The sequence below is a fragment of the Misgurnus anguillicaudatus genome, chromosome 9 (assembly GCF_027580225.2).
Source record: "Misgurnus anguillicaudatus chromosome 9, ASM2758022v2, whole genome shotgun sequence".
In the NCBI taxonomy this organism is placed as follows: Eukaryota; Metazoa; Chordata; class Actinopteri; order Cypriniformes; family Cobitidae; genus Misgurnus; species Misgurnus anguillicaudatus.
The window spans coordinates 15260449-15284196 of record NC_073345.2 but is presented as its reverse complement, the minus strand read 5'-3'; the positions used below and the strand labels follow the sequence as shown (position 1 = coordinate 15284196).

The window sequence follows — 23748 nt, the reverse complement described above, 5'->3', positions numbered from 1 at the left end:
ATCTACCCAATCAGCAGGAAGGCAAGCCCATATATAATCACAGCCAAACTCACCTAAGGATTCTCTACAGTCTTCAGAATCCCTCCACCAGCTCATCTCCTCTCACTCACAAGTTTACTCCCTAAACATGGGGGGGGGTATACTCTGTGTTCAGGCCCATTTTTGAGCTCAGAGCCCTCTCCCCGGACAGCACGCCAAATACGTTTACAAATTTAATCTAGCCAACTTATTTGTTAGTGTGAACTCGTGAAACACCTGAATCGTTGAGCTATACTGTAACAATGAAACTTGCGGCTAGCTGACAAACAATGCTTTTGGGAAACGCACCCCAGGTAAGTTCAAATATGTTGGCATGCAAGTTCAACTAAAAAATAAAAGTCTTATGATCAGAGATAGCATAAAAGTAAAGAGTAAATTATGACAACATTTTCATATTCGGGTGAACTACTGTGAGCACACCACAACAGGCCCATTCATTCCTGTGATGTTTGTTTTCAAATTAAACAGAGTAAACATGTTTTTTCCCCACTACTAGCAGAATCTATAGGTCAATCAATATCCACCCCTTTTCAGTCTTTTTTATCTGTTCTCTCAACGCTGTCTGAATTCTCTTGTTGGAAGACGGTTGTGTTTACTTTGCCTTACAGTAGCTTATCTGCCTGACTCTGTCAACAAACCTCAATGTCCTTTGTTTTGTGTCTTACATCAATTTCCCTCTCTCAGTACTGCTCATATGCTAAATTCTTTACACCAAGAGTATATATTTGGTTGAAATCTAGTACACAAAGAATCAAAACAATGCACTTTCCACACTGATACACTTCCATGACTTTCCATGTTATGTGGATACTGGATAAGAATTGTATTGCTAGTTTTATTTATTATTGTTAAAAATAAAACTGTTATTTTGTTACACAGTGTAAACAAGCAACAGAAACCCGGTTGCGCATTTCCATCCAGACAATTCTTTCATATTTCTTCAATATCCTGAGTCACTAGTTCTTCAATCCAGAACAGAAGAGCTCAAAGAAGCTATTTGTCTCATAAAAAGACAACTTCCTGGCACCATGATGGCCTTCGAGAAACAAACACAAATTGGTAACAGGTTTGCGTAATACCGTTTAGAAAGTGGTAAAGGATCCGATCGATCCGGGCCTGAACAGCTCGCACAAACGGAAACAGAAAGAGAGGACTTGTGCAGATACTCAGCCAAACCCACAATCTTCACAAGACTCACTTGGCAGAACCAAGCAAAGCAATGATCATCTGCCATTTACATCCTCAGAAAAAGACGGATCAAAGGAAAGGGATGTGGAGGAATGACTACAAAAATGACATATACTGTAGCTGCAGGTGTTGTTTTAAATTACAAGTCCAGTATGTCAGCTACAGGAGGAGGATATCAGAGCTAAGGTTTGTGATGGAGTATGTGTGTTCTTGCAGGAAATCAATTGGGATAGTTCACCCAAAAATTCTGTCATCATTTCATTCTCATCCTCATGTTGTTCTTAACCTGTATGAATTTCTTTTTCTGGTGAACACAAAAAATATATATTTTGATAGCACACAGCTGATTGTAACCATTGACTTCCATAGTAGGAAAGACAAATATAATGGAAGTATTGTGATAAACAATGGATATTTTGATAAATGATGGCAAGCACACAGTTGACGGTACCTATTGAATTCCACCATATTTGTTTTTCCTACTATGGAAGTCAATGGTTACGATCAGCTTTGTGCTTTCCATCGTTTATTAAAATATCTTCTTTTGTGTTCATCAGAAAAATAAATTCATTCAGGTTTAGAACAACATGAGGATGAGAAAATCATTTTTGTGTGAACTATCCCTTTAAAGTCACAAGGCCCTGTGGAGGTATGTTTACGCCTAGATACTGCTGCACCAGCAAGTCTTCGAAAAGCTGTAAATCCCACTAAATTCTAACAGACGAAGTAAATAATATAAGCCAGACTGCATCATTGCAAATGTAATTTTGTTAACTGATGTGGGACATTTTTTGAATTTCAGACTTGAAATGTGCTTCTCCCTCATACCTGACTAGACATTTGATATGTAATGTGATATTTTATTTTTCTGATGTCATAGTTTCACTGACATTAATGTATTTTGGGGAGACCTACAAACACGACCTTAGGTGTCCCACACTAGGCAGTGTCCCACTTAAGGGGAATTTACCGCAATTAAACATTACATTGTAGCCTAAATGAGATATTTCTTAACCTGACCCCTATGACTTTTATTGACGTAACGTCATGCACACAGGTTGATTCAATACTCACAATAACATTCACATTGTAATTTACTGTCAGTATTCAGATCTAGTCAGCTGTTGATCTAGACATTATTTTGGGCATCACAGACGTCCTCCAACAAACATTTCTGGGCATCATACGCGCAAACGCCCTCGGCTCGTGCCTAGGACGCCGCACAATGTTGTCAAAGTGGCCGATACACAACATTTCAAGACACAGTTTCAATGTTATGCAATCCCAATGTCCGGCCACATATTCCTAGTAAAATAACCACCTCTCTCCCATTTCTATTACTTCCATCATTAAAATCACTCAATATAGTTTTAGTGTGAAGTAAACACGCAGCTAAGCGTCACTCGCTCACTCACCCTCAGTGTGACAGCTGGAGGAGAGGATGCTGCTCGGCGGTCTGAAGATGTAAGGCAGGTACCGGGAGAAGCATTTCATCTTTTGACTGGATTCAGTCTGCGCATCACTTGATACGGTCCTCACGAAGACATAAATGCGGAAAAAATGCGATGACACGACCCGGGACTGCATTCATATCACTTTGTGTGAGAAAGACAGATGAGAGATCCATGCTTGTGTTTCCTGCTGTCGGCTGCTGGGCTGGAGGACGCAGGGATCTGGGATGTGGGAGGGGTGTGTGAAAGAGGAGCACCTGCCGTGCATCTGTCCTCCTACTGGTCAATTTACAATTTACCGCGTCAAATCCAGTAACAACTCAGAGGATGATGTGAGCATAAGCATTTTACTAATGGTTTCGTACTTTAACACTTTCAAGTACATACTTTTTATATATACACATCATAATTAATGTTTAATTTTTATTAAAAAAAAAAAATAGTTTAAACATTTGAGTTTTATTTTATAATAGCAATCGGTAACTTTTGCGTCTTCGTCGCCATCTCTGGTTAAAACGTAAAATTGCAAATAACGGTTACAAACTGATATTCCCGCGCAATCGTACCGATTTAAAGCTTACTGCTTCATTGCGAATCATCGTAAGGTAGGAGGCAGTTTTGAACACAAATTTGTTACTTGCTCAATAATTGGGAATTTATTCAAGAAATTTCAGATGCATTTATTTACTTGCTCTAACCAAAATGTTTAAACCAAACCATGTTTGCTATGAATGTAAATAGCCTATGTTTTTGTTGCTTGATTCCAGAAATGGTGGTTGTAAATCTCATGACCCATGATAATAGTAAATTAGCTACTATTTGCTCTTTCATAACTTATACAATTATTTTATATCCTTATATTTACAATCCATGGGGTCAATCTTACCCCCAAGCCACTTTTATTAAAAAACATGGTCCCTTCAACTCAGTGGAATAAGACTTTGTGACTTTTCCAGATTATCTGTCAAGATTCATATAAAAAACTGGGCTTGAGTCGTTCTAAAGAGGTGTAAAAAATTCACCAAAAGAGGCCCTTTGGGGGTGTAAAAATGACCCCAATTGAAATGAATGGGAAATGCAAAAATCATTTTTTTTCTTGTTATTCATCAAATAAAATCAATGCATCCAGAATAAATCTGAAAATTTTGACACAGAAAGGTAGGCCTGGTTCTAGAGCACAAATGCAATATAGAAAAGACATGCTTAATCACACACAAACAGACACACACAAACACACAAAGGTATGACACAGAGAGCATTTTTTACAGAATTTGGCAAAAAACAGCCACAGATGCAAAACAAAGATGTAAAATGCTCACACATGTGTGTGCATGCACACACACACACACACACACACACACACACACACACACACACACACACACACACACACACACACACACACACACACACACACACACACACACACACACACAGTCTGTGTTTACATGTTTTGTGGGGACATTCCATAGACGTAATGCATTTTATACTGTACAAACTGTATATATTCCCCTTACCTACCCATTTCCCTAACCCTAACCATCACAGAAAACTTTCTTGTACCTTAGATTTTCAATAAACATCATTTTGTTTGATTTATAAGCTTGTTTCCTCATGGGGACATCAAAATGTCCCCACAAGGTCACAAAAACACTGGTATTCCTATCTTTGTGGGGACAATTGGTCCCTACAACATGATAATTACCAGGTACACACACACACACACACACACACACACACACACACACACACACACACACCCATACATTTAGTCAAATTTCTGTGACATTTTGTAAAAACATTTCAAAATGCATCAAAAACTACAAAAAATTATACTATTTGAAATAAAAAAAAAATTTAATGACCTTTCTAATGTTTATATAAACACAAATTCACAAAATGTTTCACTAAAGTATTGATGTTGAGCAGTTGGCCACACACAGTAAAATGAATGGGTCTCCATGGGCATCTGCTGGTTAAAATTATTTATTTCCTAAACTGTAACCATAAAACTGTTTTTTTCTAAATACCAAATGGTGGAATTCAACACATAACATCTAGATCAATATCTAAAAACAATTTAAATCAAATTTAGATCATAGTTTATGTGCATTTTTCATAAAAATTTGATATTTTACAGGTAAGCTAATGGTGTAGTTGAGGAATTGAGTGGTAAACAGGTACAAACGTACTTCATATCTCCCAAACACAGCATTAATGTAAAGATGGGAAGTAAACAAAAAAATGATATATTATTTGTATCATTAAAAATTTATATATTTTTTGTAATCACCCTTTTAATTTCTGGGGTCATTTTTACTCCCAGGGAACTGCAACGTATACAGGAAAGTAGGGGCTTATGAGGGTTAATTGCTTTACTTTAGTTTTGTTGGTTTTTAAAATGCATGCAGAGTATTCTTATATTTTGTGCACAACAATTACCTATAGGTGTGAATATTGACACATATATACACATATCATCCTCAAGGTGGCACTGTAGTTTCGGTGATTGTCTGGATTGACATTTGACCTTATTTTTGTTTTGCATTGTTGGTTGAAGTGTAGTAGGCCTAACCAAGTACAACACCAACAGTTGTGACTTGGCTATTGCAATAGCAGAATGAATGAGTGTAATACTAAAATGCGGATATTGTATCAATTTAGACTCAAAAATTATTAATAAAGTTGATGTCTAATAAAATTCAGTTATATAGGTGTATAGCCTATTGAAATAATGAATGTAATGACTTCATCTTTGTGATTTGTGTCAAATAAAAATCAACTCTTCATAAATTCAGTTTTATTATATTCAAATAGTCTATATGACATTTAATTGTCATTTTGGAGATCAGGCTACACGTCTAAACTACTTATTTAGCTGCGATTGCAGAAATTCATTGTATATGAATCATTATATATTTTTAATTAAGTACACTTACACATTACAGTGTCCACGTTACACATATCACATATTCACATAAATTGAATTACACTTACAGTAAAACAATATTGCATTGTAGCCTCTTTACTATTCTTTATTCACGTAATAATAACACCGTTAACAGAATATAGTGTAAAGTGTAACCCATATTAAAATACTGGGCCTACCAATAATTCACTGCCCACAATCTCAATTATTTATATGCAGGCATAGGAGTTAAAGCTGGTTTAAATGGTCTATTATTAAATATTGCTGTTTGTCATTGTGTACTATTCAAACCTCTCTTTGCAAGATAATAAATGTGTCTTTCACACAACTATAATGTAAACATGACCTTTGATGAGGTCATTGCCAGGAAGTAGCTTTTCATGCTCATCTTACAGTATTTCCTCTTTGTGACAAATGTAATGGTGTCTAAGACAAAAGGAACCTCACTATGTAGATGCAAAAATATTATCCTCATTATATGTTAACTGAAGACACATTTTGCCTATCTGCTTTCCATCACTGCCTGTGGTATCATCTCACATGTAATGATGTCTTTTTAATAGCTGGAGCTTAATCGATAACAGATCCCTGGGTACGAGGAAAAGGGCCATCTGTGTCTCTCATGGATCAGCATATAAAAAGGGTAACACTCATAGTGCCAGCTTGAATACAATGAGCAGAACACACACGTTGTTTGTTTTTTACAGAGCATCCATAAAAATTTTTTGAGAGAAAATAAAAGCGCATCATAATGACAGCATTTCAAAGGTACGGGACATTTTAGGGTATTCAAACAGTGCACACCAGGGTTTCTTTTGTGTGTGAGACTGTTAATCATGAATAATTCAATAGTTTGAATTCATTTTGGGTTAAAAGCAGTGTTAAAATGAGCGTTATGTTGTCAGGCCACTTATTAAATCACATGAAAAATATTTATTAAATAAAAATACACTTTAAATACACTAGTGGCATATTTGTGTCCACCCATGCAAACCGATTATGCAAGTTCACCCTGTTACAATATTAACACTTTTAAAGATGTAATGTAAAACATGGTAAATAATCATGTTAGGCTATCCCAGTTGAACATGCAGGACATCAAATAACTGATTTTATCTGAAGTATATACACCAAGAGATAAATGTGAACCAGAGGATCAATGTTGTTTCCTTGAGAAGGCAGACTTCAGATGAAATAAAGTAAAATAAAATATGAGCCTTCAATCGGGTCATCATATCACTATTACTGTAGTCATCCTAACATGTTTTTGAAACAAGTGTGTGAAAATAAATAAAATGTATATACTTATATTATGAATAACTTCAAAGTAGTTTTAGACTTTTTGCTTTTCGGTTAGCTATTTTAAGATGAGTGCTCATATATGAGTGCTCGTATACCTCAAATACAACCTTATTTACAGGTGTTATCAATTAAAAGTACATTTTTATTTTAGCACACTAAGAGCGTTCTTTATAATGAAGCAAACAATATCTTTTAAACAATTATTTAATGCATAATTTAACTAATGCAATTAAATAAATAATGTATTTTGAATTTTACCACTTTCTAATTTTTTATATTAAAAATATGTATTTTCTTTCATAAATCTGTTACTGTTAAAACAACTTGGAATCCAGTTACAGTGTATTCTTTCCTAACACAAATTTATATTCCCTATTAGTCTGGGCATGTTTTGTGTCATTAATATAATTTAGTTTCATTCAATAATTTTAAATGAGTGGCATAGATGCGTGTTTTGGAAAAACTTTATTTGTTGCAATATTTCTCACCTATAAATGACCATTATTCACCACGGGATTGAATTTTAAATAATCTTACAACATGAACAGTTAACCACATCTTTACTTACAATTTTTCTGGGTTGCGACAAAATAATATTCACATTAACCTGACCGAATCAACTGAAGCCCTGCATAGAAATGAAAATTTAAGTCAAAAGAGAGGCAATAAGTCCATAAGTATATATGTATTAACTGCACTTTAACTACAAGAAGATTCATATATTACATCTCTAATTACAAAATTAAATAAAACAGTCAGGGTCAAAAATAAATGCACCAATACCTTCTGGTCCTGTAGCAAGCATTTTCTCTATCAGGTCGAAGGTCAGAGGAGATGCCTTGAGTATCCAAGCTTAAGAACTGAACTCCGTGGGCTGAATACAGCAAAGACGCCCTTGGAATTCAGTTCTCAAAGCCAAGACCTCAGTTTAAAATCCTGAAGTAAATCCGTCAAACATGCATGTGCCGTTTAACTGACCTAAGCAGAAAATAAATTAAACTTTATAGGGGAAATAAATCGCTTATTCTCTGTCACCAAAATGTTCATGTTCTCACAAGCGTAATTGGATGTGATTAATGTTATTTGCATAGTATCTGTCATTTTTTTGTTTTTGGAATTTTGTCTTTATTTCCTTGTTCCTCATTCATAGGCATCATTTATTTAACATGTCAAGCAATTTAGCATTTGTCCATAAGTGTATTTTCTTGTAACTACTGCTTGCTTATAGTTGTCAGGTTCATTTTACTTCCTAGCAAGAAATGGGGAAACAAAATAAAACACAAAATGTATACCAAACAGCTTATGATCAAGGATCATTTCAATTGTTTTAAGTTTATAACATTGAGGTGCAACTTTTATTACCTCAACTTTCAATATGCTAAATAAACTTTTTTAAACATCACAACAAACTAATCTGACAGACTATAAACAAACAAACAAAAAAAGAAATAAAATTATGGATAGTAAAAATTATTTCATTTATGTTGTTATTGTTGACTACTAACAATATAAATTACATTTACAACTTCGCTTTCACAAACTGAATTTTTTTATTACTGTAAATAAAAATAAAGAAAATGTAAAACTAAGTTTGTACACAAATACGGTACAAAACACTCCCCGTATTAATGTAGCTAAATCATAAACATTTATAATTATATTTATCATAACGTAAAAGGCCTACATGCAGCATTTTGTATTCTAAGTGCAGAGAAATCTCCCTCATACACATTCACCATCATCCACCCTGCATATTGTGCTTTCAGCTTTTGTCATTAAATTATTCATGACACTTTTTCGCAAATCCTTTACAAGTCCAGCGACCTCAACCCACGTGTGCATCTGTCAGTCATTTATCGTCTTTTAATCGCTCAACTCTTTAAACCTACCTTAAGATTCCCCCTTTTCTCACCAGGTCCACATCATCTGTTGCTGGTGAGTCATTTCGGTACCAGTACCAGATGCTGAGGATGCTGAATCATGTCGCTCGTGCAGCTGCCATCAATGATAAGACATGTGCAGAAAGCTCATCTGCCGCCTACTCGCTCTGTGCAGCATCCCTATATAAACCGATTGATTAGCCTTCTCATTTGCATGGGCGTTTATTCCACACTACACACAACATAGTCATGGGAAAGTCCCACGCCGGCTATCCACTTTGCTCAAAGTGCAAAGATAGCCCTAATTGCACAACACACGGCCCATGATAATAGACCCACGTCACACTGACAACAGCGAAATGGTGTTGCAATCGTGTTTAATGGATAAAGGTTGATCGAATAACATTGTTTTTCCATCAATAGCCTGTTATTGCAGACTAGGCTACGTGTAGGCGACGTTGGTGTTGAGAAAACCCCAACCGCCAGAGGAGGAGGAAATGTTGGTTAAGTATTTGATGCACCATTTCCGCTCTGTAAAGTCCGTGGGTAGAGACGGGGAAATCCTAACCCTGTTCGGTTTGCCAATCAAGAGCGCGAGATCTCGTCCTAGCTATCGCAGTATCACTGTTATTAGACTAACATTTTTCACTTTTCGGATTTGCAAGAGATTTAGTTTCCTACTTTCTAACTATAAGCTGCAAAGCCATGCAAAATATCAGACGTGGTTCAATCACCTGCTTAATAGATGAAGATGAATGTACTGTATGGTTTTGGAATTTTTTTGACTTTGTTACCCTATGTAAACGTATGCATTCAAAATGCAGAATGTATTTGATTGTTTTTACAATAGCAGATGATTTTCAAAAACATTTAAAGTAAGTTTAATTCATATTTCGACATTAGCCATTAGAAATGGTGCACACATGCATCTCATGTCAGTAGCCTCATCTTGCGCCACCCAATCTTCACTCTCCTCTCACATGACAGAGGAAATGACTCAGAATCTCACCCTGACTCAGTCTGCAGATGACCTAAAGTCATAGGCCGCTCATGACGGGAAAACAACGTGTGAATAAAAACTGGCCTTTAAAAGTGTAAACATATGCAAACCAGCAGAAACTCTAATGAAAATTTATTACACAATTTTGAAAAGTATAAACTTCCCTGCAAATGTTTCCAATAATAATTTAAAGGGAAGAATAGTGCCATGCAGTGCATTTTTTTAGTTTGTAGGCCTAGTTATTTTCTCCCTTCTAATATTTAAAGACGATTTTAATAGAACAGAACAGAAGAACAAATAATTATTTAATGTTATAAATCAAGGTTTAAAGCACCAAAAAATAAAATTTTGTCATAATTTAGTTGTTTCACATCTTTATAAATTTCTTTGTCCTGCAAAATTTAAAGAAAAATATTGTAATCAAGCAGGAGCACCATTGACTTAATAATAGAAAAGCAAAATTCTATGGAAGTCAATGGTGCCCCAAAACTGTTTGGTTACAAACATTGATCTTCATTTGTGCTCAACAGAACAAAGACATTTATACAGGTTTGTAACAACATTCGGGTGAGCAATTTATTTATTTATTTTGATGAACTATCCCTTTAAATGTATTGTGTATAGCTGTTCACACTCTGCACTAAAATAACAAATTCTAAAGTACTCAAATACTGGAATAGATTTAGTAATCTTTGAAAACCTTTGAAGGTATTTCCACATCATAAAACTGTGACAGTTCCTGAACTGCTAATTTTGATTTTCTATAAAAATCCCTTTTGTCTAATCTATGTTTGGGAAATCAACCAACGAGAAGCAGGCACCAAAATAAACAGGTAGGGGGATTTCTGGCTGACAAACAATCCTGTTGTTGCCCATATATGAATAAACAAACATACTGGTAACTACATATAAATAGATTTATAAAATATCTACCTTTGTTACAAACACTACTAAAAGATAAATTAACAACCCGCCCGTCATTTGAGACAGCAGTCAACTAGCCAATCAAAAGCGCTATCTGCTTGTCAATCATCACGGAAGGCGGGGTTTTCGAAGATGGCGTGTGTTTAAAGATTTTGCGAATTCTGGAGAATTCTAAATCTGAAGTTTGCAAAACTGATTACATTTATTACAGCAACTTTAACAACGCTGTACGTTAAGTCTTGACAATTTATTTTTGGAAACACATTTCATCGTCACGACTTTCAATGCGGAAGAAACAGAGTTCTCATGTCTGATTGGTCGGTGGAGAGTTTCTCTTCTCCGATTGGTTGGAAACGTCACGTGCAAGATCATGCGCTGTTGTCTAGCGGCATGTGAATATGCGGCATTGTTGTCGTTCTACTGCAAAGAAATAATGTAAACAATGTGATTTTACGTCTTTATTAAGAAATTAATAGCGATTTATACAGCTTCGCTTTAGCTCGAATGCACGTGTATGCATCTGGAATATTTTCTGTGCATCCTTCTGTGGCATAAACATGCATCATCAGTACATATACGTTTTGCTTTTTTCCACCGTACATGTACATGTACTGGCGGCGGAATCGCATTTTGCCAAAGTCGACGGTGCACCGCCTTCAAAAATAGGTAGGTTTGATGACAATGGTCAGTTTGCGTTATTGTGCATTCTTATATCACCATACTGCAGTTGTATCATTACATTGTGCAGCTGTACTGCGGATTAATCTCTATAATGTTAATTCAGTCAGTCTACGTTATGATGACGTGTGTATTATTGTTGTGTAGCTGTTATCGGTGCTGGAATTGGAGGAACCGCCACAGCTCATTTCCTGAGGCAACATTTCGGACCGGAAGTGAGAATTGATGTCTTTGAGAAGAATTCAGTTGGTGGTCGTCTGGCTACAGTCACTGTAAACCACCAGGATTATGAGTCCGGTGGATCCATCATTCATTCTCTCAATTTGCACATGCAGGACTTTGTCCAGCAACTGGGTATGATATGCAATTCTTCAAATAAACAAATATAATTTTATATTAAAATGTCATCTTATATGGGACACCATATTATAATGCTCCATAAAGCACATCCATCATTAAAGTAATCTATATGACTGGAGTTTGTTTATAAATGTGAGAGAAAATTTGTATTTTAAGCTTGTGGGTCAATAACTTAAATTCCTATGGTCCTTAAGGTGTCTCATAATGAAATATAAAGTGTGTTTGAATTCATGCAACAATGCAAGATACAAAATGAAGGTATCGTAAGATTTGAGAAGTCATATGGAGTCATCTGCTTTCGAATCGCTCTCAAGGTACTATGATGTCATACACCCCTTGAATCTTGTGGCACCTATTAGTCAAGAGACACCTAAGAACCAATGATATTTGAAGTTATGAATATGCCACCATTTGTATTAAGTGCTGATTGTGTGCTTGTTTTTGGTTTTAATTTTGCTGGGGCCAGCTATATTTGTAGCTATAGAGGGGTTGCAAGTTTACAAACATTGCAGGGTTCGCGCGTAGCCAGGAGGCAGAAAGCCCGATTGGTGAGCTGATCCGCTACTGCAACAACCTTAATTATTGAAGCGTTCTTTATTGTTTGTATATAAATAAGACTTGATTTTAGTTGGATCTGTTTTTCTGTCTTTATTTTTGCAGTGTTACTGTGATACATGTATGAATTATAATGTTATAATTATTATGCTGGTAACGTGATAGTCGCATCTACTGGTATGTTAACATCAGGCACCCAGCACTGACTCTGTTGGTACTATTTTCCACGCAACAACTCCTTGGCATTTTGACTTACAGACACCACTACTAGCATACAACACAATGCACTTCTCTTCTTTCTGCCTCTCGGTTGCGCGCGCATTCGCGCAACCAGTTAGTGACGTCGCCGTGCAACCCGTCTATATGACCTTTTATCTCACATCTACAGGGCTGAAGTACCGCAAGAGCGTAGCTGGGAAAACGGCAGTGTTCAATGGAGAAGAGTTTATCCTGTCGGAATCCGATTGGTACCTGCTGGATTTGTTTCGATTGTGGTGGCGTTATGGGATCAGCTTCATCCGCCTGCAGATGTGGGTGGAGGAGATCATGGAGAAATTTATGAGGTGAATATCACAGCATTAAAACCATGTCTACTTCAAAATTTCTCATGTTCAGATACTTTCTCATACATAAGAAGGTTCTTTCTCATATTCTTGACATGAGATATAATCCATTGGAAAGTATATAATAGTGTAGCTGAGAGTTCATTATTGTGGTAGCTGCATCTAAAAACAGCTTTGAAGGTGGATGCATGGTTGAATCTCCATATATACTTTTATTTTATTGACTGATATCCCAATAAAGAGCAACCATTTGATGACTACGTTCCTAGGTAACCCTTAAATACAATAAAAGCAGTGTCTGTGTAGTTACATTTCAAATAAATCGAGAAACAGAAACACACAGTATGATTCAGTATCAAGGGATTTTGATCATTTGATAGAAAACAGCCTCTCTCACGACCTCTTATTATCTAGCTTCCTCACTATGTCTCATCATCTTCATCTTCGCTTTCTCTTGCTTGCTCTGACACATTTTCTTTGTCAGGATCTATAAATACCAGGCCCATGGCTATGCCTTCAGTTCAGTAGAAGAGTTGCTGCACTCTCTGGGAGGTTCAGGATTTATCAACATGACCCGTCGCTCTCTTTCAGAGTCTCTGTTAGAATTAGGTGTCTCCCAGCGCTTCATTGATGAGGTCATAGCCCCAATAATGAGAGTCAACTATGGCCAGAACATCAGCATCCCAGCGTTTGTGGGTATGTATTGTATTGGAATACACATCTAGCACATTGGGTCTCATTCACTAATAATTGCATTTGTTTTTCGTATTTATACGCACACTTGAACTTCTCCCAAAAACTTTCCAATCTGATTCACAACACAGGCGTACACACATGAATTTGTTCTTATAGTTGTTCTTACGTTAGTGAATTTTGAGTGCTTTACATGAGCGGCCGCGCGCACGAGGTTGGTAATTTGCATAAAACATGCCCAAACCAGCTCCGTATAAGAGCTTTCCACAGCGCAGCGCTGGTCCAAAGAAAAGTTTAGAGCAGTTTGTCATAGAAGTAAAAGAGCTCGAAAAGAAATCCATGATCATATTTATTATAAGTAAAGTTCTGTTTTGCTGTGAATTTTTTATTTGGGAGGTTTTGCTGTCGCTGGAGGAAGCAAGTGCTGTCCACCGACTGGAGTAACATTAAAGAAGTATTGGATGCGGTAACAAATATGACATTTAATTTTTGAAAAAATTACAGGAGATCAAGTGATGGACGTTTATACTTCTCATTACATTTACATGAAGTTTACATTAGGCATTAAGCTGCACTTTCATATAGAGATTTAAAAAATGAGAAAGGAAAAAGGTGAATATTTGTCATTACGTGCATCTTTATGGGGCGGTTTCCCGGACAGGGATTAGACTAGTCCTCCTAGACTAAAACATTTTTAAGAGCTGTCCAAACTGAAAACAACTTGCACTGACTTAATATCTTAATATATCAGTGCCCTTTGTTTTGCCTCAATGTTTTTAGTAAGGCATATTTCTTAAAACTAGTTATATTTCCTAATTAAACTAAGGCCTAGTCCTGGATTAAGCTAATCCCTGTCTGGGAAACTGCCCCAAATGTGTAGAAAAAAATAAGTAGGCTATAATAATGTATAATATAATGTGTATAATAATGATATAGATCACGTATAATAATATATAACACAGAAAATATTATAATGTAAAATATAATCATGTAAATGTTATATATCAACATTATTATAAACATTATAATTATAGCCTAGTATTTGATTATGGCGTATGCGATTATTGCGTACAAGTGGTTTTAGTTTTCTTGAAATTTTGCGTACATTTAGAAGACATTTTGATACGAAAGTATGCATACTTATTGAATGAGACCCATTGTTTTTTATTGTTTTACTTTTTTATTTACGTGTATGCATTTGGCAGACAATTTTATCTGTTTAAAATTGCGAAGTATTTCTTATAGGATTTTCAATCACGTTACGTTTATAATTTATTTAGAAGGATTAAAGATTTGAATGAGTTCATAATATCAATAATATCACCATTTATTAAATATTTCATAATTTTTCCATGTTCTATTACTTCTTTTTACCTTATATTTAGCCTATGTCTTCTTCCTGTTTGTTCTAAAATTATGATGTTTACATACTTAATAAATATAGCACACACACATACACACATGATGTAAATAAACAGCCCTATACAAATTAATTGGTATGTAAACATAATAGTTTAAAAAAAGTTTTAGACCAAATACGTAGGCTATAAATATAAGGAAGAAATAATAGAAAACAGGAAAATAATTAAATATTTAATAAATTATATTATATAGAATGCATGAGAGTGTTGCTCTTATATGTACTTTAGCGATTCATACTGTAAAAATAATTGATTTTCCAATAAAGAACAATACATATACATTACATACATGCACACATATCAGTAGCCGAGCCATTTAAATTTTTTATTTATCTAAAAAATAAACGTAATGTGGTGAAAATGCTATAAGAAACATTACACTAAAAAGAAACAGACTTCAACAGAACACCGGATCCATAAAAATCACAGTTTAACGCTAAAACACTTCACATGCTATTTCAGAGCTGTCGCTTTCTGCTGCCAGTTGGGCTCCGCCCACAAAAAAGTCATCTCGGTTTGAAAAAACGCAAAAGGTCTATGCACCAATCGGTCATAACATTATGACCACCTGCCTGATATTGTGTGGGTCCCCCTTTTGCAATCAAGACAGCCCTGACCCATCGAGGCATGGACCCCACTAACCAGCATTCACTTGACAGGTCTGGGTTTTTTTGGTGGCTAAAGCGGGTCCTACACAATATTAGGCAGGTGGTCATATTGTTATGGCTGATCGGTGTATATTACACTATATATTCCAAAACCTTATGCAATATTTATTTGAAGAGTTTGGTTCCAAAACGCAATAAATCCATTTTGACAAATTTCGGTAAAAACGTGTTTTCTATACCAAGAAAGTGACGAGATGAAAAACACAATTTTCTGTTACAAACTTTCACATAGCATCTTTAGGTTATAAAAACATAAAAAATTCAAATCCATACCTTGATTTTCAAAGATTTATTATAAAAACGTATTATTTTTTCCACAAAATGCAATAAATTCATGACAGTTTTTTATTTCAAAATGCTATAAATCTATTAAATCAATGTATAAATGTGCATTCATCTTTACCATTTTATATTCATTTAGTTGACTAGTGGTATACAATGATTAAAAAATAAACATTAATGGCATTAACCAAAACACTTACTTTGTTATATTAAGAACACTGTCATTTTGCTGCTGTCATCCTTGACGTCGTCTCTTTACATTTTTCACAGCGATCAGCTATAAAATGTTTTGGTCCTGCTCGATTTTCGTTGACTTTGAGTAAAATAATGTAAAGTTTTTCAATGTGTTAGCATGAGAAGCTTGATGCTGTCGGGAGAACAAGCACCCGTCTCCTCTCGCGTAAATTATTAGATGTTGATGGCTTACATTTCTTTCCCGTCACAGAAAACCATCACAGGTTTATCAATGCAATTTAAGTATTATTTTGTTTTGTTTGTTGATCAAGAAGTACAAAGTAGATGAGGAAAACTAGAACTCCGTGTACTCAGCGCGCCGCCATTGTTTGTTTACATTGCGTGACTGGTGGGCTGTAATTTCTGGAATGGATTTATTGCGTTCTGTAGAAAAGGAGGAGTGGCGTTTATCGCATTTTGGGAAAAAAGGGAGAAAAGATGACAGAATAACACGGCGGATATTGGATTTTGCGTAAAATTAAGAATTTACTTTTAACTACTGATCTGATATAATACTGATTCTGGCAGTAACCCATTTTTTTCAAAAATGGCGTTTATCGCGTTTTGGAACCAAACTCTTCATTTGTTCGTCATGCTGTGAAAGCCATGTAGTCTTGCTATCTGGTGTCTCACTAATGCATGTACTTGTCTGTGAAAGGTGCTGTGTCTCTGGCTGGTGCTCAGACTAATCTGTGGGCTGTAGAGGGAGGAAACAAGCTGGTTTGCTCTGGGCTCCTGAAACTAGCAAAGGCTAATCTCATCCAGAGTCAGGTTACAACCATTCAACTCCAATCAAAAGGTGAGACATCCGACTGTAAATTTTTAATAACAGAGTCAGAAAACCTAAAAAAACAACATCATGGGATTGACCTTCAAAGGTAAGTTAAATAACTGGAGGTGGCTATGTGTACTGCTGGGGTTCCTATTCGACTGCAGTGTTCAGTTGCATCAGCAGAAGATCATTTCAGATCTGCTGTCTTCCCTCCCATTGGTTGTTTTCATTGTTCAGTTACAGTAAATGACATCAATTTGTTTTTAGTGAAATGCCACATTTAATGTCTGAAAATGTGGTAGACCTGAAACTCATGTTTTTTTGTCCACAGGAGATTACCACCAATATGAGCTCACCTACAGCTCTCAAAACGAAAAGACAATGGAGGTTTATGACATTGTAGTAGTAGCAACACCTCTCCAGCAAAATGTCGAATCCGGCATCTCATTCCAGGGCTTTGAGACCGAGCTGCCAGAAATGCCAGGCTCCTATCACAAAACTGTGGCCTCAGTCGTCCATGGCTACCTGAATTGTTCCTTCTTTGGCTTCCCTGACCCTAAGCTTTTCCCGTTTTCCAGCGTACTCACCAGAGACACCCATGGAGTGTTCTTCAACAGCGCGGCTAGCATCTGTCCCGTCAACATAACCTCAGGATTCCGGCGCAAACAGCCCCAGGAGGCTGGAGTTTACAAGGTCTTTTCTCCAAAACCTTTGGAGAAGAATGAACTGAAGACACTTTTTAAGTCTTACTATTCAGTACAGGTCACTGAATGGCTGGCGTACCCTCAGTATGGAAGCACCCAGGGGTTGCCACCAGTGGTACTGCATGATGGCTTGTATTACCTTAATGGCATTGAATGGGCTGCGAGTGCAATGGAGATGAGCTCTGTGGCAGCTAAAAACATAGCACTGTTGGCTTATCACCGCTGGAACAGACAAGTTGAAATGATTGACCAGAAAGACCTGATGCACAAGGTCAAGACAGAACTCTGACACGTTCTTCAATGTCATGAGGACAGTATTGACAAATCTAGACAAAGTAAGCAATGGCATGTCTTATAGCCATCTGCAGTTTTTTAACACTACGTAACTACTTAGTACTTACACTGGTTTATGTTTTACACTGTCCATCGGTTTAAGTAGTGAAGGAGAGCAGACTAAAATGTGAGAGCCAAATGCAAGATGTTGGGACTGTTGAAGTCTTAAGTGGGGAAAGTGATCACCAAGGCCAAATGTTTGAAACATGATCAGGATGTTGTAATGCGTGTCATGTGTTCTCCGTGACTGACTGACGTGAAGAGATAGTTCACAGAAAAATGAAAATTCTGTCATCATTTCCTCACCATCAAGTTGTCCAAATCTGTATAAATGTCTTTTGTTCTGCTAAATACAAATGAAGATATTTAGCAAAATGTTAATAACCAAACAGATCTGGGGCACCATTCACTTCCATGGTATTCTTTTTTCCTAATATGGAAGTCAATGGTGCCCCAGATGTGTTTGGTTATTAAAGGTGCCATTAAATGGAAAACTGTATTTATCTTGGCATAGATGAATAATAAGGTAATGACATATCGAGAGCCTCAAACACGATTGTTTCTTCCTAATGTAAACCTTGTGCATGCAAAAGACAGCTGGAAAACAGACCTATCTCAACATAAAACCAACTGTGATGTTAAAGTCGAAATGTACGCCTCAACATTAAATTATTTTAAAATAATTACAATGTTGTCACAAAGCTGAAAACAAAGTTGTGACTGTTGAGTTAGCACCTATATGCTAGTTAATGCTATATGCTAACATTTAGGCTTAAGTTCTGCTATTGACTTTACAGTTACTTTTGCAGGTCCATACTGGAAAAAAAAACACAAATTTATCTTCAAACAATTCATTATTTATCAAATTCTGTATCTTCGTCTGATCCAGGCTCAAACATAAGGTCTGTTTGCTTCTGAGGGAGCTGCTCTGTGAAACAGCCAATCAGAGCAGAGCTCAGTAATGATAAAGAAAATAATAAACGATTCCATTCTAAAGGCAAATTCTAGGTTTGTAAATTAATTTAAAAACCGCCTCTGGATGTTTGCACTTAATAAAGCCACATACTATTTATGTAAATATCAGAGAACAATTTAACATATTATTACAATGCATTCTTTGGCACATTTTATAAAATACCTTTATGTGTAGGCTATACAGCAGAACAAAGAAATGTATACAAATGTGAAACAACTTAAGGGTGAGTAAATAAGTAGTCTAGTCAGGCTCGCTAAAGAACAGATTGGATGGTGAAGTGAACACCCTTGTGGAGAGATGTGAAAGTAATTCATTTGTTTTTTTTTCATGAACGTGCAACACTTTGCATAATATGGGTTTTAAAATTAGAAAAAAGAAAGTAAACTGCAGATGAATGAGACTTTATTGTGAAGTGTTAATAAAAGCTTATAAAATAAATTCGTGAGAATGTATTTTTGTTAGTACATGTTCATCATGTGTCAAAATAAGCGTGTCTTTGAGATTAATGTAAGTTAAAGTTAGTAAACATCACATTTTCCAAATCATAGTGCTAAAGCACATCATGTTGCAGCATGAGTGTTAATCATTAAACTATAGTTTTTTTATATAGTTTAACAGGACAAACGTAAACGGTATCTGTGGTGACGTCATGAAGGCGTGAGGTTCGCCCTTCCTGATAGTTCACACGGTTCACATACTAAACACGCAATACTTTTTCTAAACAGGTTTAATATTAACAGTCAGGTTAACACTTGCGCAGTTTATCATGGCGGAGAACACTTTCGGAATAACAACGGCGGTTGTTACGCTGTTTTGGGTATTTGTTGGTGGAGTTGTCCCGTGGCTTATTCCCAAAGGGCCGAACAAAGGGTATGAATGTTTTAATTCTGCCGAGCGTGTAATGTGTAAAAAAATGTGTAACGTAGTCGAATGTTGTTTTAGTCTCGTCTCTTCGTTTGATTCTCTTCTTCTAGTTGCTTTTTAATTTCTTTTAAAAGTTAAGTGGCAGATTAACTAATTGATTAACTGAGAATGCTCATTGAAATATCAAGCTTTGTGGTTTACATTGTCAATGACGTTAAACTACTCAGATTAATTTTTATATATCCAGCGTAATTTCAGGGGATGCTAAGGCGTGACGTTGTGGTGACGTCGTGCCATCAAGCTAAAGTTTTATAAACATTCCTCGATTCCTGTTTGTAATAGTATTTAAGGGTGGTTGTTGTTCGCTAAATATGTAGCTAAAAAGTCTAATAATCTAAATGTGTTTCCAACAGTGTCATCGTAACTATGCTTGTGATGACATCGATTTGCTGCTACCTGTTGTGAGTAACATTTTTCTTTGAACTTTGTAAAATATGTCTTGGTATTTCTTTTCACAAAAGCCTATTAAAAAGTTTGTGTTTAGACAAACCCTGCAGATCCATGTATGTACACAATGGTATTTTTTGCAATAATTGTTATGTAAGCTTATATCACGAAGAACCATAAGAGGGCGCTGTTTCAATATTTTTCTTGCATTTCTGCTGCTTTGTATCTCTGCTGTAAGTTAAAGGTATAGTTCATGAAAAACTGTCATCATTTTCTCACTCTCATGTTCTGATGAAGATATTTTGATGAATGTTTGTAACCAAACCAATAATGAGCCCCAATTCACGTCCATAGTAGGAAAAACTACTATAGACGGTTTCAGCAGTTACAACATAAACAAGCGGCTGTCGTGGTCCACACGTAACTTCCGGTAAACTCAGCTAAGAATAAATAACAACAATGTTCTTTAAACGTAGTTTATTTATATGACAAGCAAAAAAACAACACATCGATTACCTAGGAAACCAAAACATTTGTTATTTTTGACAAGGCATTTGTTCAAGAGATCAGTTTAGCAACTAGTCAGACCATTTAAAAATTGAAACCGGAAGTAAAGTTCGGATCCAGACGTGTATCGCGTCAGCGCACGTGCGTCCAATGAAACCGTCTATAGAAGTGAAAGGAGCGCATGAACAGTTTGTTTACAAACAGTCCTCAAAATTTCTTACTTTGTTTTCATTAGAACAAATGTATTTATACAGGTTTGTAACAACATGAGTAAATCATGAGATTTTTCATTTTTTGGTGAACTATCCCTTTAAGGCATATTTTTGTACTTACCCCTAACCCTGAGTATTAATCTGCTGCATAACCTATCTTACAATTTGCATATGCATTGCATTAGCAGCACAAAAGATCATGGGTTTGAACCCAGGGAACACGCATAACGCATGCAGTGTGAAACGAAGTAAGGTTAGAATGTAATGACTGCATAGCAATGGAAAGCCAATCAAAAACTGAGGAGCATGCACCTCATATCACCATCTGTGTACTGAAAACATCTGATTTGAGTAAAAATTACGTCAAAACAGCAAAGAGAGATTTACATTGCGACCTGAAGCATGAGACAAGTTTGACATTGCTTTTTATCCAATCATGACTGTTGACACCGCAAATATGCAAATTAAAATGTTAACCCAGGGATTAGGAATGCACAGTGTAAAACGTCACATTATGAATACCCAGGGTTATCTCTTAACCAATGATGAACAGTGTGAAATAGATAATAACCCAGGATTTCATTAACCAGAGGTTTAGAATAACCGGGGTTAACTATTTCAAGTGAGAAATGCTCTAAAGTTTGACAGAAGAATAGTTTGTGACTTACATTTGTGAAGAAAAATCAAGTCTAAAGCTATTCTTCATTACACTAATTTTCAACTAATCTATTAATTTCCTGTATTCTGTTATTTTTCATGTTTACATTGTCCAGATTGTTCTGTCTCTTTTCGTCTACTTGTTCTAAGCTTTGCTCATATGCTGTGTGCACTAGCTGGTAGATACCCATACATGAAAGGTAAAGTGAAATCCTGCCAACCCTGACAGCTGATTAAGCGGATCCAGGAAACGACAGACAAAATAGCCAAACTTTTTTCTTCCACATTTGTTTGTTTAATTGAGTTACGTAGCAACCCGTTAATAAATATTTAGCCCATATCTGCTTGTTACTGTTCCACATACCACTTGAGGATTGGTACAATCCATATCATTTGAAAGGAGTGTTGTTTGTGACCGAGACAGCGACAGTCAAAAAGATAAATGTCCCTTTTGCAGGAACAAGTCTGGAAAATTTGTTTCTATAAATAGAGACCGTTTAATGGGAGCTTCAAATGATATGTCACACTTGGTGTTTCAATGGCGCGTATCTCCTTATCCATTTTATCCATGAGCTGAAAGTACGAATTTCACAAAACCTGCAATGAACATTTGCCTAAATCATTTTTTGGATGTAGATGTTAATGCCTATGAAGTTTTTGATTTTTTATAGATTTTTTGCATTGGTTTATACAAAACCCTTACTGTAAAAATACTGAGATACAATATGGTTACTATATGTAATGTCACAATGCAAAAACATCTATATAGGCCTAAAAACAGGTCTAATTTTATTTCTATGCAATAAAAACTACTTTTTATTTATTTTGAGGTGTTTCATCATGACCCAAGCTTTTCAAGAGACATAAAACACCCTACAAAACCCTATAAAACAAATGAACTTTTGATGTGTGAAAAGGCAAATGTTGCTCTGTCATTTAAGCTATCTGTGCTTTGTGCTTTACCAGAATGCCCCAAAGGATGGTTTTTGTTTGTGCATTGATACTTTGTATCACATTGTACATGTTGTTCTTTGATATTTGTTTGTTTGAAATGTGTTACCATGACAAAGTGAACAATTCACTCGTTCGGAATCCCAAAGAATGTAGAATTTGGCAGAAAAGTACGAGAGGGCTTTTCGATTTCTTCTTACATCGTTCTTCTTCCTTCACAGCTGGTTAATAGCCATCTTGGCCCAGCTGAACCCCTTATTTGGACCGGCACTGAGCAACGACACAATCTGGTACCTAAAACACCACTGGCCGTAGGGGACGGCGCATTACACCGTAAGGACAAAGCTACCTCGCAAGGATGGGAAGCACCACCGATATGCAACAAAGACATGCACTTTTTTGAGAACGTGCTTTATAAAGAGAACTGATTATAAGACTTGTCCTAAAAAAAGTATTGTAGGCTTTACCTTGCCCGTAACGTCCTGTTTTTCCAGAATCGTAAGTTACATGAACAGCAAACGCTCAAGCAACACAAAGCCTCTTTTATCTTGTTAAGTTTTGTTTCCTTCTTTGAGGTAATAGATGCTGTTATTTACTAAAATGTTTGGCTTGGAGCCCAGGACCTTGGGAAGAGGATCACAGACTGCTGATGATTAACCTTTCCTCTGATGGAATCCTTTGCATGTTCATCCTCCAACAATGAGAACTACTGAGATTTACATTAGGTTTGAATTTGTGTTTAAATAATATTTTATTCTCTGGTCTTGTTTATAGTGAAGTGAAAGTGATGAAATGACCAAGGTATGATAATGATAACCCATACTTGGAATGTGACCTCTGCATTTAACCCATGCAGTGAGTAGTGAACACACGCACACCCGGACCGGTATAGGAAATACCACAAGGATTGTGCCATGCAAGCATTGAATGCTATTTAAAGAAATGTATCCTGTAACAATTTGTAAGATGGCATCTGAAGGTCTTTTATCACACTTTTGTGCCATGTTAAAGCCTGTACTTAGCACTGTTTTTTATTTTTATAATATTTTAATGTATTGAATGCAAATGTGTGTATATATGTAATGTAAAAGAACTAAAACCTGTGAAATTGATTTGCATTGTGCCACACTGAGTTGCCTACAAGTGTGTATTTTAGCT

The 23748-nt window shown here is 36.0% G+C and overlaps 3 protein-coding genes and 1 long non-coding RNA gene across 4 annotated transcripts in view; 2 read left to right on the top strand and 2 right to left on the bottom strand.

Moving 5' to 3' along the window:
- The window catches only part of ppp2r2bb (protein phosphatase 2, regulatory subunit B, beta b), an 82219-nt gene extending 79229 nt beyond the window's left edge, over nt 1–2990 (bottom strand). Inside the window, exon 1 of the mRNA XM_055181190.2 lies at nt 2643–2990. Coding sequence (XP_055037165.2) covers nt 2643–2814 — 172 coding nt within the window. The 5' untranslated portion in view covers nt 2815–2990. The remainder of the gene's footprint in view (nt 1–2642) is intronic.
- A 4367-nt stretch (nt 2991–7357) lies between these two features.
- On the bottom strand, nt 7358–8141 carry LOC141366223 (uncharacterized). The gene is made up of 2 exons (XR_012371324.1): nt 7693–8141; nt 7358–7537 (listed from the first exon to the last, which is right to left on the bottom strand). It is a non-coding gene; the product is annotated as an uncharacterized lncRNA (long non-coding RNA).
- A 2930-nt stretch (nt 8142–11071) lies between these two features.
- On the top strand, nt 11072–19390 carry LOC129423893 (prenylcysteine oxidase 1-like). The gene is made up of 6 exons (XM_055180418.2): nt 11072–11379; nt 11539–11745; nt 12695–12869; nt 13354–13565; nt 16826–16966; nt 17271–19390. The coding sequence occupies exons 1-6, from the start codon at nt 11271–11273 to the stop codon at nt 17930–17932; spliced, it is 1506 nt and encodes a 501-aa protein (XP_055036393.1). The 5' UTR covers nt 11072–11270; the 3' UTR covers nt 17933–19390.
- A 212-nt stretch (nt 19391–19602) lies between these two features.
- Nucleotides 19603–23702, top strand: LOC129423894 (V-type proton ATPase subunit e 1). Its single transcript, XM_055180419.2, has 3 exons — nt 19603–19822; nt 20230–20277; nt 22812–23702. Exons 1-3 carry the CDS (start codon nt 19719–19721, stop codon nt 22903–22905), a joined length of 246 nt encoding a protein of 81 aa, XP_055036394.1. The 5' UTR covers nt 19603–19718; the 3' UTR covers nt 22906–23702.
- The last annotated feature ends 46 nt before the right edge of the window (nt 23703–23748 follow it).

Coding starts and splice junctions, on each gene's coding strand:
- LOC129423893 (XM_055180418.2), top strand. CDS start 11,271: ATGCATCATCAGTACATATACGTTTTGCTTTTTTCCACCGTACATGTA. Junction 13,566..16,825: donor CAGCATCCCAGCGTTTGTGG/GTATGTATTGTA, acceptor TGTCTGTGAAAG/GTGCTGTGTCTCTGGCTGGT. Junction 16,967..17,270: donor CATTCAACTCCAATCAAAAG/GTGAGACATCCG, acceptor TTTTGTCCACAG/GAGATTACCACCAATATGAG.
- LOC129423894 (XM_055180419.2), top strand. CDS start 19,719: ATGGCGGAGAACACTTTCGGAATAACAACGGCGGTTGTTACGCTGTTT. Junction 19,823..20,229: donor CCCAAAGGGCCGAACAAAGG/GTATGAATGTTT, acceptor TGTTTCCAACAG/TGTCATCGTAACTATGCTTG. Junction 20,278..22,811: donor TCGATTTGCTGCTACCTGTT/GTGAGTAACATT, acceptor CTTCCTTCACAG/CTGGTTAATAGCCATCTTGG.